Consider the following 16,424-nt stretch of genomic DNA (forward strand, 5'->3'; position numbering starts at 1 on the left):
GGCCTCCCCTGATGGTGCACAAGAAAATGACACCAGGAGTGCCATGTCTGGCTACTGCTGAGAATGTAGATTTGGGAAATGGAGAAGAGAAGCTTTCTAGTAATAGCGGACCTACCTGACCAGCATTGTCTTCAGGTGGACTCTGCCCTCTTCGTAAAACCTCTAATTCCTGAAGAGAAGAAAGCAGTGTACAACCAAACTCAAACATTTATTCTTCCAACTGCGGCTCAATTCAGGACAACATGCTCCAGACACCTCCCATTTTTGGAGCTTCATTTTGAGATTCTTGGGCCCCACCTGGAGCCAAGACTGCCCTTCTTGCCCCATTGGACTTTAGGATGCCCAACACAGCATCAAAAGACAGCACCAACTTCCAGGTACTCACACTCATGCAGAGGACTCAGCTATGGAGATAAGCCAAATGGGGGGTGAAGTCAAGACTCATTTTTTGATATTTTAATGATTCATTTGATTTTTTTCAGACTTTTAACACTTTTCTTAGGTACAAACTAAAATTACACTGAACCTCTGATGCAATCCATTTCAAAACTGTATGTAATCTAGGACAGGAGAAGTGACTCTTGGAGCCCACCAGTGGGATCTCATTTTATGGAAGTCTCCTCAGGGAGACAGACCCATGATGTGCATCCTGAAGACAGAGTCGACTCAAGGATCCTGGCTTCCTTGCTAGATCAGGAACAGCACAAGGTGCCTTGTATTTGCTGAGGGTGGGAAGGTCAGCTGTGCATCTGCCCTGGGGGACCAGCTCCTTTGTCACTGACCTCTTATATTCCCCACTAGACGCCTCCTAAGCACACAACCCAGTGTTGCTGAGGCCATCACCTTTGCTGCTGAGAATACCAGAACCCAAGCAAATGAGCCAATGAGAAGAGAAATTGGGGGAGTACCATTCACTCTCAATTCTTGCATAAGAACACCTCCCCCCATTCCTCTTCAGAGTGACTCCTGAGCCTGCCTACCCACACCTTCCCCAACGCAGTTCTTGTCTCTCTGGGAACATACTTGCTCCTTCTGGAAGAGCTTCTGCCTAGCATGCTCCAACACATGCTCATAACACATGGAGTAGCTCTCGAAGTTGCTGCGTTCTCTTGCCATCACATCACAACCCAGGGAAAGGAGGCAAGCCTCAAGGTGGTCTTTCCTGAAAGTGATCTGAAAAGGAAGGGGCATCATTCACAGCAGCTCCACCAGGGCAGCCTCACCATACCAGGGCTCATGGCATACATTGCCTTGCCTCACAGACTCACTTCCATTTCTCCTCCATAGAAAAACATCGGCTCTTGCCTTGCAAGCTTCTCTTTCAAGTCTGCTCTTAGCATTTGCAGGACCAGGAATAAGAGTACAAATGGAGGCCCACATACCACAGGTCTCAGCATCCCAAATATTTAAAGGCTATAAATCAAACTAAGAAATTATTAAAATGAAAATGTTTAATTCTTCTACTTTGAAAAACAGACTTTCAAAATCACTTAGAAGGCTACGTTTAAATTTATCATTCTTGGACTACTCTGAGTTCTATGGTGAAATGTGGTGACTTGGGGAGAGCTGGTCCCCAACCCCTAGTTTACAGTATGACCTTCTCTTCCCACCTCTGGCCTCACATCATGTGGAGGACCCTCGCACGCATGTAAGCAGACACCCCAGCCGTTCACACCCCCACACAGCTGCCCTTGACCATGCCTCAGGCCACGGTGTGCACACTGGTGGTGAGGTCCGACTCTCCCTCTGGGGAGGGTGATCTGGGGAAGAGGCCCCGGGCTCAGGGAATTCCAGGGTCCTGGGTACCTGGAGCACGGTCTAGAAGGGAGGCCAGGGATCTGAGTGGACACGACCCCTTGGCCACAGGGATATCTCACCCTGTGGGGATGGGTGGGGCTGGAGGAGAGCCAGAGGGCATCGGGCAGGGGTCCCTCTTGCTCTGGTCAAAGGGCCAGACTGCTCACTCTGGGCAGTCCCATTCCCTCCATTTCTCTAGGAGATTGGGAACCCTTTTTGCAGAGGTGGCCTTTAAGGAACAGAAGAAAAGTCCACCCCTCTAAAGCAGGCTTAGATTTAGGCTCTGGAGAGAAATGAGAGCCAATATGTGAAAGATGGGACAGATCTACCTGACTAGGACCTCCACGTTCATGCGAGTGCTTGTGTGTGTACAGCAGTGAGTGTGTCTGTGTGCATTTGTGAATATGTCTGTGTGTTTGTCTGTATGCATTAGTGTATGTATATGTGTGTCTCTCTGTGTGTCTGTATTTCTCTGTGTATGTTTCTATCTGTGCGTGTCTGTATAGGTCTCTATGTGTGTGTCCCTCTATGTGTATCAATGAGTGTGTCTGTGCGCATATCTGGGGGTCTTAGGGGACCCACTCCAAGATTCAGCCTGCACGCTTCCATGAGCTTTATCTGTGACACTTCCAGGGTCAGGCAGCTCCAGCCTCACCAGCAGTCTGCTGCAGAAGCTAGGCTGTCCTCCCAGCCTGGGGTTGTTCCCATGGCCCTGGTTCCATTGTCCCAGTGAGGCTCAGGACACTGTCCTATTAGTGCAACCTCAGTGCCCCTACTGACCTCCAGAGAAAGCCTAGACAGATTTTGCCAGGGCAAGTTATTGAGGCAAACTAGCAGAGATGGCAGATAGTGACAAAATCCAGTACTGATGGAGTGAGGAGAATGGCCGGCTCACCACTGCTGATGGGAGGGGAAATCAGTGCGGAATTTTGGAGGGCAGACTAGCACTGTCTGTGAAAAGATTAAAAATGTTCATGCCCTTTGATCCAGTACCTCCTTTTCTAGGAATTTATCTTTAGAGAATAATAAAAGTTATACACAAAAATATATGTCAACAGGGACCGGCCCCATAGCACAGCTGTTAAGTGCGCGCGCTCCGCTGCTGGCGGCCCGGGTTTGGATCCGGGGCGTGCACCAATGCACCACTTGTCAGGCCATACTGTGGCGGTGTCCCACATAAAGCGGAGGAAGATTGGCACGGATGTTAGCTCAGGGCCAGTCTTCCTCACCAAAAAGAGGAGGATTGGCATGGATGTTAGCTCAGGGCTGATCTTCCTCACACACAAAAAATATATATATATATATGTCAACAGATGGTCCTTATAGCAGCATTTCCAACAGAGAAGAAAAATGGAAACAATCTAATAATGGAAAACAGGTAGAATCCATCTCACCCACCTAGACGGTGAAATACTAAACAGCCACCAAAATTATGCTGTGGACATATGTTTATTGACAAGAAAACATGTTTATAATATATAGTCAAGTGAAAAAAGTGCACTATAACAAAAGGGCATATAGAATAATCTTATTTTGTTAAAAAAAAAGTGCATGTTTAAAAAAAATTATAATGTTTAGAACGAAATACACCAAAATAATAATAGTGGTTATCAATGAGGGTAAGATTATGAATGTATTTTCTAACAATCATATTTCTATTTTCTAATATAATCATAAAATATATCCATAATTAAAATAATTATATATAAAAATATATGTATAAATAAAATGTATATACTAATTAAAAGATAGTAAAGCTTTTATAAAGGTCATTAACCGTAGCCAGTTGGCAGAAAGCACTCAAGATATGCAGAATGGAGACAGCAGAGGAAAACCTCTGCTCACGGGGGATGTTACGAGCAGGAACCAGGCAGGCACAGGAAGGCGCTCAGCCTCCCACATGCACACTCTGAGGGTGAGGGCAGTCCATCCAGCCCCTGGAAAGTGAGGAGGACAGCCAGAGCTAGCTGCTGACACCTAGGCAAAGGGAACCAAGATTCCATCCCCTGGAACCTTGACTTCTTTATGGTGAAAAGGCCAAGGCTGCGTGAATTTAGTAATGACAAAGGAAACACTTCCCGGACTGAGTATGATGAAAGCCTGAAGCCTTGAGAAGTCATGAGACCACACTGGAGGCCAGCAAGGTGTGGCCAGTGACCTTATCCAGGTGGCCCGGGCCCAGTGCTTGGAGTCAGCCACAGTGACTCACCCCTCACTGTCCTGGACAGCAGTGCCCAGACCCAAGCGTGCCAAGAGAGCCTCCAAGAGCAAGAGCAGCAGGGCAAACGCTTCTCAAACTACTGCCACCATAGCCACTACAGACACAGGATCACAAACCAACAGAAACGCAGACTTGAAGCACAGTGGCCCTCTGCCATCCCCTCTTAGCCGGCATGATACTTTACCCAGCAAGGATGAGGAGCCCTTGGGTGAGTCTCTGTTACACCAAAAAAGTGGGAACGGCCAGGACTCCCCTTGAGCATCTCCAGAGGCCAGAGAAGCTGTGTTGCTTCCTTACCTCAGTGGCTCTGCTGAGGCCTCAGGAGGTTGGGCTGAAAGATCAGCTCAAGGGGATGGCACATAGCTGGTGAGCGTGAAGGCAGGGAGAGTGGGTAAAGAGCCCAGCCAGAGCATCTACAATGGGCATATGGAATGGGGAGCATGTCTGAGGTGGGGCAGAGAGAAGTTGTGACTGAGGGGTGACGGAGAGGTGCAGGGAGACTCCCAAGCTCCCAGCAGTCCCTCTCTCCAGGTGATCTTTTGTCCTGCAGACCGTGTACTGGGCCATCCAGTGGCAGCGTTTGGAGCCACCTGAGCAGCGTCTGTTGTGGCACTACAGCCCCTGTGGCTTCTGTTGGCACAATCCTTCTTTGAGGTCTCAGAGCAATTTGTTTCCTAAAAGCTGTTCTGCAACCCACCCTACCTTTCTAGGTCACTAAATGTCAGCTCTGTGTCAAAATGCAGCAAGAAGGGGCTTCACCTGCCAACTTCCCCTCCAAGGCAGACCCCTGGGTTCCATGAGAACCACAGAGTGAAGACCGCTGGCCCAGTGCCCCCTGTGCGCTGATTCCTTCACCTACACTTAAACCGGAACTGTGATGGGCGGCGCTGGCTGAAAGAGCACCAGATTGCCTCATGGGTCTGCTGGAGAGCCAGCCTGGGGTGAAGCATGGCAGGTGCCAGGCCTTCTTATGGCAAAAGTCTAGCCCTGCTGGGAGCAAATTGTGCTTCTGTGGTTTGCTTCGTCTCGGAGTCCCTCATAACCATTCATCTACCATCAGGCACACACAAAATGTTTTAATGATGTTTCTAAAACCCACCTCTGCTGACAAAATGCTTCAGTGACTTCCCACTGACTCTGGGATGAAATCCAAACTCCTCAGGATTGCACACAGGGCCATTCAGTATCTGGCCCTGCCCACCTTTCCAATATCCCTCTCTGAACTCTGCTATCCTCCTTTCCTGGATTGCTCTGCCTTCCCTCCCCGTCCTCTCCTCATCTGGCCGACTCCTACTTGTGCTTCAAGACTTGGCCCAAACAACACCTTCTCCAGGAAGTCTTCCTTGACTACTTCCTGCCCCACTCCCTAGCTGAATTGTGTCCCTCTTCTCTGAGCTCACATAGCACCCTGTGTGTGCCTCTATCAAAGCACTTAATGCGAAGTGCCTTTTCCTAACACTGCTGGTTCACCTGTTTCCATAAGCTCTTTGAGGGAGGGACTGTACCTTTTGCCTTTATATCTCTAATAAAGTGCCTGCAAAAAAAAATAGGAGATCTATAAACACTTGCTGGATGAGTGAATGACTCTTGGCATATGAAGGGAAATGGTTCTGGAATCCACAAAATAGACAACTGTAGTTCTGATTTGCAATAAAGATCAGTCTCTACCTTCAGTCCACTGTGTTTGGTGTAAAATTTGGGCAAGATGTTAGAACTGATTGTGAAAGCCTGGTTTTCTAGAATTTGGGGAAGGAGGCAAAGATCACTAGGAGCCAAAATGGTTTCAAGAAAGTTCAGGTCAGATTAACCCTTTTCCTCAGGAAATTCTGCAGATGCAGTGTATCCGGATTTCAATAGGACCTCTGAGAAGGTTTCTCATGTTGTCCTTGTGGACAAATGGGGAACGTAGGCTGGGGGACAGTACAATGATGGGCTTCTGGCCACTGAAAGATGGTGCCCAAAGAACCTGGTCCGTCTGGAGGGGCCCAGAGTGGAGCACAGGGCTTAGGGCCTGTCCTGTACCCATCTGGAGGGAGGGGTAACGGTTTGTAACCCACCACCCAGAGGGGCACCTATTTGGGTTTGTTCATTGTAATTTTACGGAGGCTTCGCACATGCTACCAGTGGCGCTCACTAAGCTTCTCTGACTGACCTGCCCTCAGTATCTAAAGGCCCTTTGTGAGGGGTCAGAACCATCTGTGGTGTCCCAGGGACAGAACGAGGATCCCGGGTGGAGATGGTGCGGAGTCCAAATCCAGCTCAGTAAGAGCTGCCTGAAACAAGAGCTGCCAGGAATGGGGGGCCAGGTTGAAGAGAGTGAGTTCCCTGTCACTGCAGATGATCCAGAAGAGGCTAGAAGCCACCAGGCACAGACTTTGGCGGGACCTAACATCCTCAGGTCCTGTTATTCCAAGACACCAGCTGGCTGATGCCAACCTCTGCAGTGTGCCCTGAGTGTCAGTTGTATCGGATATGGGTTTGCCCTGTCTACTAATACCCACATTTCTTTCCCAGGAGATCCTGCCTTCAGTGTTGGGGTGAAGTATACAGATAGGGGATGAGAAGATCTTGAGCCACAAACTTTTTATTTGTTTTTATTGTGGTAAAACATACATAACATAAAATTTACCTTTTTAGCCATTTTTAAGTGTATAGTTCAGTGGCATTCAGTACATTCACACCGCTGTGCGATCAATCTCTAGAACTCTTTTCATCTTGCAAAACTGACACTCTGTACCCATTAAACAACAACTCCCCATCCCCTCTCCCCACAGCCCCTGGCAACCACCATTCTAGTTTCTGTCTCTATGAATTTGACTACTTTAGGGACCTCATATAAGTGGAATCATGTAGCACTTGTCCTTTTGTGACTGGCTTATTTCACTTAGCATAATGTCTCCAAGGTTCATCCATGATGAAGCATGAGTCAGAATTTCCTTCCTTTTTAAGAAGAGACACAAAATTTTTTGATTCAAACAATTTTCTGAGCATGCCCTACCCTAATCACCTCTGGTTGAGAACCCCTGAGCTGCAGAGACCCAAAAGGAACCACTTCACCCCCTCATCAGAATGCACAGTACCACATTTGGATATAATTGAAAACTTACAGCAAATACGTATAAATCATCAAAGTGTGAAGAGAAATTTATCCCCAACCAACCTTGTGAATTCTCTACCTCATAATTAAGGACAGAAGTGTTTATTATAAAATTATGAGGAATATTTGAAGAGCTTAGAAAAATATAAATTTGGAGAAAACATTGTTTTAAAAAAATTGAGCACATTTTGCTAAGTCAGGTTTTTTTTTAAATGTTTGAATTTTGAAGGAAACTGGATTCATATCTACCTAATGCACTTATGCTTAATTTGTTCATGATCCTAAAAGCTCTGTTACGGCCAAATATCCACATACACTCTCTTATCCTGCTTTTTCAGCAGATTCTTTTGATTTAGAAAGGCACTTTCTGTCAAGAGTAAACGGTTCAAAACTCCAAGGACTATGTGTATGCATGTTGTATGTATTAAGTATATATTATTGTTAAATATATTTAAAGAGAGTTGTTATGGATTCAAATATGTATACACAAAAACACTGTTGATACTGGTTTCCTTTGTGGAGAAGAAACTGGGGATGGGGAAGTGGACGAGGGGTGCAACTGTTGCCTGTCTGAGCTGTTAGGTATTTTTTTCATATTGTACATTTTAAAAATGTTGTATTAATAGTGGTATTATAGGCTATTTTGGTTTCTCTGTTTTAAATTTTCTATACTAAAAAATCAACAGGAAATGTTGCTAAAAATAACTCCTTCATGAACAAACTCCAAGTTTACTTTAAAAAATTGGCCAGATCTGAAATCAGCAAACATGCATATTCTAATTACTCTCCCATCTTTGTTAGAAATTTTTCCAAAATTACAATGGTAACAAGTGATTACTACTTCGAGTTCAGCCTCAGTATTCATATCTTCATTCTACGGGAGTAAGGGAAGCATTAGGCAATGTGGTAACGGGAAATTCTTCCTTGTTTGGGGTTATGTTAAAAAAAAAAAACACTCCAGAATGACTAATTTTCAGTACATACCTCTAGTCCGCCATCCTGGTAATTTTCCATTAATCTCTGTATAAATTTTTCAACTATTTGTGGTCTAATAACTGAAAAGTTTTCTTTCATGACTTGGTGTTTCCAAAGGTCTGGGGGGAGAAACATACCAACACTAGTATCATGAAACATTGAACAACCGTTAATGGCTATAAAATGGCAACTCTCTGAGACATAACACTGAAAACAAGTGTCATTTCCAAATACACAAAAACTAATGGGTGAGGCGGGGAGGGAGGAGGTCGGTGAGGACACAGGATCCTCCAGAACATGGGAATAAGAAAGATCTCTAACAAGATTCCTAATGAAAAGATTAGGAAAAGCACCTCTGATGTCCTGTGAACAATATTCTGTTACCATAACTAAAATCTCGAGTCAACTGTTATTATTGATCCTACATGACATCTATTTTCATTAAGTCTGTATGTGTATCTGGGAACAATTATTTTGGCCTAACACAACCGTCAGAAATAAATGAAGAGCTATTATATTTATGTGTGTTAGTACATTCCTGGTGTCATAAGGCAAAATTAATTTGAATATACAGTTAATAAAAAAGGGGAGGAAATCCAAATGAGAGAAGAAAGAGTCAGATTAGAAATGTTGAGAGCTGACAGACTATGAACTTGAGCTCCTGAATTGAAACAGCAGCAGGGCTGACATATGTGAGATGAAGCATATACACAGTTATTCAGAGTAGCATTGCTTAGGACAGTGAAAGTCTGGAAACAACACATCCACTTCCAATGGAATAGTATGCAGCTGTAAAAAACTAGAGGAACTTCTCCATGTACTGATATGAAAAGAACCATAGATTAAATGAAAAATTCATGGTGTAGAACAGCGGATATAAAATATTATCATTTATAAGCAAGATATGGTGGTTACCAGAGAGGAAGGGGTGGGGGAGGGCGAAAAGGGTAAAGGGGCACGTATGTATGGTGATGGATGGCAATTAGATTTTTGGTAGTGAACACGATGCAGTCCAAACAGAAGCTGAAATATAATAATGTACACCTGAAATTTACACAATGTTATAAACCAACGTGAACTCAACAAAATAATAAAAAAAGAAAGATATGATAAATATAATAAAGGGGGAGGATATTCCCTCAAGCCTACTCAAGGTCATTGCCCCCCAAATTTGGCATTGTTCAGTATCATCACTTCTCCCCTCTCTCCTGGATCATTCACAATAGCACACACTATTTCTCCCACCTCATAAAAATCTTTCTCTTGACCCCACTTCCTCTGTCAGCTATTGACTCCCTTCTTTGCCCCCTTTTTAGCAAAACTCGCAGGAAGAGATGTCTACACTTCCTGTCTGTGACTTCTCTCAAAATCCTTCTTAAACCCGTTCACCCAGCTTTCACCTCCACCAGTCCACTGAAACTGATTTCGTCATAAACACCAGTGACCTCAACAAGGCCAAAGCCAGTGGTTTTACTTGACTATCAGCAACATTTCACACAATTTCTCACTTCCTCCTGCTTGAGAAACTTCCATCACTAGACATTAGGATACCACTCTGTCCTAGTTTGCCTCTGCCTCACTGTGTGTTCCTTCTAGGCATCTTTTGCTGGTTCTCCTTTTCCCCTCCCGACCCCCAGCTCTTAACATGAGAGTGTCTTGAGACTCAACCCTTGATCCACCTCCTTTTTTCTATCTATACACCCCCTTGGCTATTTCATCTCGTCTCATGGCTAAATACCATCCACACGCGGACAACCCTCAAATTTAGATCTTATGCCCAATTGGCATCTCTTCTTGGATCTCTAAAAGGCATTTCACACTACACTTGCACATAATTAAATTCTTGATCTTGCCTCCCTAACTTGCCATCTCAGCTGATGGCAATTCTATTTTCCCAATTGCTCAGGTCAAAAAATCTTGGAGTTATCATGGACTCTTCTCTTTTTCCCATACCCCAATACCCAATCCATTAGTGACTAATGGATCAAAAATATGCCCAGAATCTGACCACTTAATTCCACTGCTCCCAGCCTTCTTTGAGCCGCCATCTTCTCTTGCTTGGACTATTGCAATAGCCTCCAAACCAGCCTCTCCCTTCTCCCACCCTTTCTTCCTTCACTGTCCATTCTGAATGCAGCAGCCAGAGAGATTCTACTAAAATATGTGTCAGCTCACGTCACTCACAATCTGGGACAGGCTCCCTGTTACATTCAGAGTAAACACTGGCGGCCTCGCAAGGCCCTGCCTCATCTGTCCTTTCACTCTTTCTCTCTGACTTCCCTCACTCTCTCCACTCCAGCCACATTCGGGTCTTTGCTGTTCCGTAAGTATGATAGGCATGCTCTGCTTAGGGCCTTGTATGGGCTGTTCTTCTGTCTGGAATGCTGTTCCCCCAGATTCCCACATAGCTAACTCCCTCACCTTCTTTCAAACTTTGCTCAAAATGTCACTTTCTCAGTGAAGTCCATCCTCACCACCCTGTTTGAAATTGCAATGTGTCCCCCTTCAAACCTCCACACCACCATCCTCCCTACTCCACTATTTTCTTATTTTTTATGTTTATTGATTATTGTCTGTCTATCCTTTCTAGATGGTAAACGCCACGAGAATAAGGATTTTTGCTCCATGACCACGAGAACGCCTCCCCCAAACAGTGCTTATAATATAGTAGCCTAGAATATAGTAGGTGCTCAGTGAATAGGCACTGACTGAAAGAATCAGTTAGTACTTGTATAAAGAAGCACTGAAAGGGTATATAAAAAAACTAATAAAAGTGGTTACATAGGTTTGGCAGAAGGAGGTCGAAGGTAGCAACAAGACTTCTAAATATACATTTTTTTATATTTTTATATCATTTTGAGTTTTGAACCAGGTAAATGTATTATCTGTTAAAAAATAAAACCAAATTTTAAGATAATATGACAGTGCTGGAATGGAAGCATGGAAGTATGTCAACACTCCTTAACTTCCATATGGAAGGACAAAAGCACACGTGTGTGTTAATTATGTTGGGTAGAGCCTACTTCCTTGTGCGTGGCCCCAGGGAAGTCTTGAAACAGAGAGAGACCTGCCGAGTCAGAGGTGGGAGCCAAGCCCGGCCCCACTCCCTTCTGTGGAGGGGGTGCTGGCCATCAGTGAGAGCACCCACAGGGCCCCTCCCTGCTCCGAGCTGTTTCTAATTTCAGATGAGATCTCTTACTCATACTTTCGTTTTTCTGACGGAAGACTCAGTGCACACAGAGGAAGCGCCCAGCACAATCCTCCCTCCCAGAAACATCCATATGACAGAGCAGGGGCTCCTGGTATTTGCACTTACTATATTATTTATTGGGGGGGTCTTGTTTTTGAAAATGGAATTCCGCATTTCTTCTACAATTGGCTACTTTCCATCATAAAGATATAAATCTGATTTTGCTTTTCCTTTAGGATAATAAAGGCAAGTAGACATATCACCTCTGTCCTAGCTCAGTTGAAGTGGAAAATCCAAAAGAGTTAATGTGCCTAGAAGATCACGCTTAAGATATTTAAGGCTTTTATAAGTGTAAGCTTTGACAAGACAGAGCTGACATGTATTCAGAAATTTTGTGATAAGAAATTGGATACTTTTTCCAGGGTACTTTTTGTGGCACATCTCTGGCTCACAGATAAGTCTGGCGAGGCACCACATCTGTCACACACTTCTGGTTTGGGGACCATGACCTGGCAAATGCCCACAGAGCTGGTTTGGGTTTTAGCTCTGGGCTCAGCTGAAGGGGAATTATTTTACCAGAGTGCTGGGAAATCTTCCCAGCATGTTTCTTCATCATGAGTTCAAGTTCAGACACGCATCTGCACCTGTAGACAGGAGTCAGGGGGAGCCAAGGAGAGTAGAATTCATCCAAAAGAAGTCATTCCTGGCCGAGTGGAGTCAGTGGTCTCCAAATGCGTCTTATTTTCAGTGTGTGTGTGGTCATGGTTTCTATGAGACGAAGCAGTTTTTGACAGAAGCGTGGGAGTGGGAGGGAGACAGCACACTGGGGTTAAATTGGGATTTTGTTCTTCCCTCTACCTCTGTTTGACTGGAGGAAACTTTGACTTCCTGGTGGCCAAAGCACTTCCCCTCTCTCCCTTGCTGAACACCTCCTCCCTGCCCCCCATGCAGCCTCCTCCCTCTAGGAAGGGCATCCTGGTTTGGTAGCATTTTATTTCTCTAACACAACCACGAGCACTCTGTGCCTGAGTGGCCCCTGGGTCCTAAGCCAAGGCAGAATTGAAACTTGAAGGCACACAACTGCCAATCAAGGTTGTTCTTCCAACCAGCCAGGGGGCCCCCTAAAAGTGAGTAGGTTGAAAACCTTATTGCTTCAAGCATATGTATGTATTTTGTACTCCTGCGTTTCTGCTCCCCAGAACACTAGTTCCTTGAGTTGATGATAGATGTTCCCAAGAGGAGAAAAGGGTTCTGTGGTCAAATAAATTTAAGGAACATTTCATACTCTATCTCTCTCCTGGCGATTTACAATGCACAGTAGGGATAGTAAATGCTCTGAGAAGGTCTAGAGTAAAGGAATCTTTTTAACGTTATTTACCCCAACTTTCCTAAACTTATTTTGATAAAAAACAAACAAAACCCTTCTCTCCCAACCCCTGCAAAACACAGTAGAAATCCTCCTATCCAATGCAATCAAAACTAAGAGTTGTTTGGTTACTCAAAAGTTTGTTAAACCAGAGAATGCTTAAACAATGACATGCACTATTGTAAACATTTTATTTGACTTAAAAAATGTACAAATATACAAACATTTTCCAATCTTCTAACATAGACCCTAGGCCTTTTCTTGGTGTGTACCCACTCACTGGAGTTCTGTACCATTTTTCTTCTATAAACCATAATACATAGTGCATGGTCTACAATTTCTAGTATGTGTGTGTTTTTGGTTTGTTTCTTTTTTTTATAGAGAGAAAACTTAAAAGACCATGAAACAATCCAAATGCGTCATTTTTTGTTTCTTGTTTTTAGAGCAGTTTTAGGTTCACAGAAAAATCGAGCAGACAGTACAGAAAGTTCCCATGTATCCCCTGCCTCCTCATCCCCAACACACAGCCTGTCGCACTATCAACATCCCACCCCAGTGTGGTACATCTGTTACAACTGATGAATCTACACTGACACATCATTGTCATCCAAAGTCCATAGTTTACATTACAGTCCACTCTTGGTGACACTATGGGTTTGACAAATGTCATGTGTCAAACTGCATGTGTCCACTGCAATGTCATACAGAATAGCTTCACCACCCTAAGAATCCTCTGTGCTCTGCCTGTTCATGCTTCTCTCCTCTCTAAACCCCTGGCAACCACTGATCTTTTTACTGTCTCCATAGTTTTGCCTTTTCTTGAATGTCATATATTCATTGGTATCATGTAGTATGTAGCCTTTTCAGGTTGGCTTCTTAGTATATGCATTTAAGCTTCCTCCATGTCTTTTCATGGTTTGATAGCTCATTTCTTTTTAGCACTGAATAATATTCCATTGTTTGGATGTCCCACAGTTTATCTATTTCAACTTAGTTTTTATAGAACAGATCTCTTTCTTTTTGTACTCCTATTTCATTGGTTTACATAATACTTAATTAAATTACTCAAACACAATGACAGGCAAAACCGGCATGAACAGGTTTGGAGCAAACAATGGTCAATGATACTAGGTAAACACACGCAACCCAAAGACTGGGATTAGTGAGTGCTGTGCTGGCTTGTGTCACCACAGGAAGGGAAAGCTTCAGGTAATCCATGAGGCTGGTAGTGAAAGGTGGTTGGGAGACCTCCTGCATTAACATGGTGAGGAATTCGTGTTCCAGGCTCCTTGCTGGGGAAATGCTGGCCTGGACCAGTCTCTCCTAAGTGTTTTGACTGTGCTTCCCTCAAGCAAAACATTTCGGTTCACTCTCTTTTAATGTATGTATGTCTATCTATTTGCAACTACCTACGATACTATCATGCCTAATGTTGCAAAGAACGATGTACATAGGGTGAGGCTCATCAGTGGTGAGAATGGATCTCAATCCACATTCCCAACAGTCTCCTTGACTTTTTCAAATTTTTTGTCTGACTTCTTATCAGGTGTGATTAGGTTACTTTTTTTAACCTCATAATGTGGCCGAAGATAAGCATGTGTTTATCTTCACACATTAGAAGTGTCACCTCTACTATTTCTTATTGTTCACTTGTGGATTGCCTCCCCATGGTCCCTTCAGGACACCTCAGTATGGAGTGTGACATGTGACTTCTTACACATGGACTTAATCTATTTAGAAGTTCTAATATTTTCTTCCCACACCGCTGGGATGTATGCACACCACTTTGGAGACTGCTGGCCTTATAATTGCTCAGAGAAATTTAGAAAATCAATTAAAAATTGCTTCAACACCAAAATGTCAAAGATGGGGAATGGCAGAGCCTTTCTGAAGCAGTGGAGCCTGAATCTCTGATAAGGCAAGCCCTGAGGCTGAACCAGGATTTCTGCGGCCACTTTTGAAAGTTCTCAGGGGAGCACCAGTTCAGCTACCAAAAGGTAGCACCGGACCACCTGTGGCTGCCACACTTTCAGATGCTCACTGACGAACTGGAAACTCATTCAGAAGCTGTACAAAAAGATTAAGTCCCCAGAGAAGCTGGGAAGGAGGGAGGGAGGTAGAGGGGAGGAGTACTGAGGATCCCCTCTCAGGTATAAATGTAGGTATAAATGGCAGGTATAAATGTAGACACTGGAGTCGGCCAACAGGGAGAGAGGAGACCACGAGGGAAGGATAAGAGCCTGTGATGTCCCCCGGTTCTCAGTGCTCTCTATTCCCAACTCCCTTTGGAAAACCCCCCAGCCCCAAGCTAACCTTGGCCACAAAGGGTAGTCTCTGCATGAAGAAGTGGCCCCTGTTGGAAGCCCCATCCACTATGGCTGCTTCTTACTGCTGAGATGAGCGGTAGGTGGGTGGGGACTCCAAGGTTTTATCGCCTTCTTCGAAGGCACGCAGCCCACAGAGGTCTCAGGAAGACTAAACTGAAGATATGTACATAAAAGCACCCTGCGCACAGTGGGGACTCCATCACGTGCACTGGGGGAACAGTACAGGAGGAGACCAGGCCTCCACACTGAGTTGTGTGGAACAGACCCGAACCCAAACCCAACAATAACAAAACACCCTCACTACTGGCATTGATTTTACAAGTCTTATGAGTACAGAATCTGAACAAGAGTTTAAAATTGGTCAGTATACTCTAGCCAAAGTAAGATTTGGTAACATCAACCTTACCCCATTAAAAAGAACTCTACCCCTCCCCTCTGCCTGACTCCCCCCGCCCCTTACTGAAGGTCCCTTCCAAGCACAGCTGACAAGCACCCTGCACAAGACAGCACACAGCACAGCCGCGAAGCAAAGACGCTTCCTCCCCCAGCCCCCACCGGGGTGTCTCATAAGAACCGCAGCCCTGAAACGTGCAGATGGTTGCACCTGCTGCGTGCTTGTGGATTTTCTCCAAGGACTCGGAAGGGGGCCGCCACCCGGATGCAGCAAACACAGCACAAACAACAGGCGTTTTGTGTCTCGTTCAATGTTCTGTAATTGGAGCTCAACCACACTCAGCTCTCTGGTGACATTCAGAGGTGGCCAGCTGGGGACTGGCTGGCCCTCTCACTGCACAGCCTTATCCCAATCCCTGTTTACAGAATTCAGTGACTGGAAGCACTGATAAAATGACAATGTCCTAGGTGAGGACAGAGGTTATTAATTAACAGTACCATATCTGTGGACTTGGTCTCAAAAGGAAAACCTAATTTATTTTGCTAGTCAGACAATTCCTCTGTAGCTCAAGTTGTGGGTTCAGAAGGAGTTAGGAGTAGACGCTGTAGTTCAGACAGGAGCAGCTACATAATCTATGGCACCTCGTGCAAAATAAATATGCAGTGCTTCTTGTTCAAAAAGCAGGGGGAAAGTGCCGTTATAGTTTCCAAAATATAACGTGTTTTCCTTTCTTCTGCAGTCTCTCTCTTGACCTGTCATGGTGTTTTTATTTGTTTTTAATGTTGCACTCCCAGGGCATGGGAATGCTTGCAGGGCAAGTGCAACCCTCACAGGCACTCAGGGGTCCTGCCCTGTGCTAGGTGCATGAGTGCACCCATCAGCTACCGGACTGAGGCCCCAAGCCCTGGCCAGGGGTGGAGAAGCGGAGCCGGGTGTCTCCCCTTCCCATGGGCCCACTGCCCCAACCCACTGTGGACAGGCAACCCCCAGAGGTATTGCAACGTCTGTCCTGGGATATTCTAGGTAGCTGGGGATGGGCAACAGGCTTGCCCCCACT

At 45.0% G+C, this 16,424-nt stretch overlaps 1 protein-coding gene across 1 annotated transcript in view; it reads right to left on the reverse strand.

Moving 5' to 3' along the window:
• Positions 1 to 16,424, reverse strand: part of LOC131420334 (coiled-coil domain-containing protein 162-like) — a 42,251-nt gene that overhangs the window by 14,343 nt on the left and 11,484 nt on the right. Inside the window, exons 7-9 of the mRNA XM_058566169.1 lie at positions 8,100 to 8,209; positions 1,024 to 1,173; positions 116 to 169 (exon numbers count right to left, since the gene is read on the reverse strand). Coding sequence (XP_058422152.1) covers positions 116 to 169; positions 1,024 to 1,173; positions 8,100 to 8,209 — 314 coding nt within the window. The remainder of the gene's footprint in view (positions 1 to 115; positions 170 to 1,023; positions 1,174 to 8,099; positions 8,210 to 16,424) is intronic.

This window comes from Diceros bicornis, chromosome 23 (genome assembly GCF_020826845.1).
Source record: "Diceros bicornis minor isolate mBicDic1 chromosome 23, mDicBic1.mat.cur, whole genome shotgun sequence".
NCBI lineage: Eukaryota > Metazoa > Chordata > Mammalia > Perissodactyla > Rhinocerotidae > Diceros > Diceros bicornis.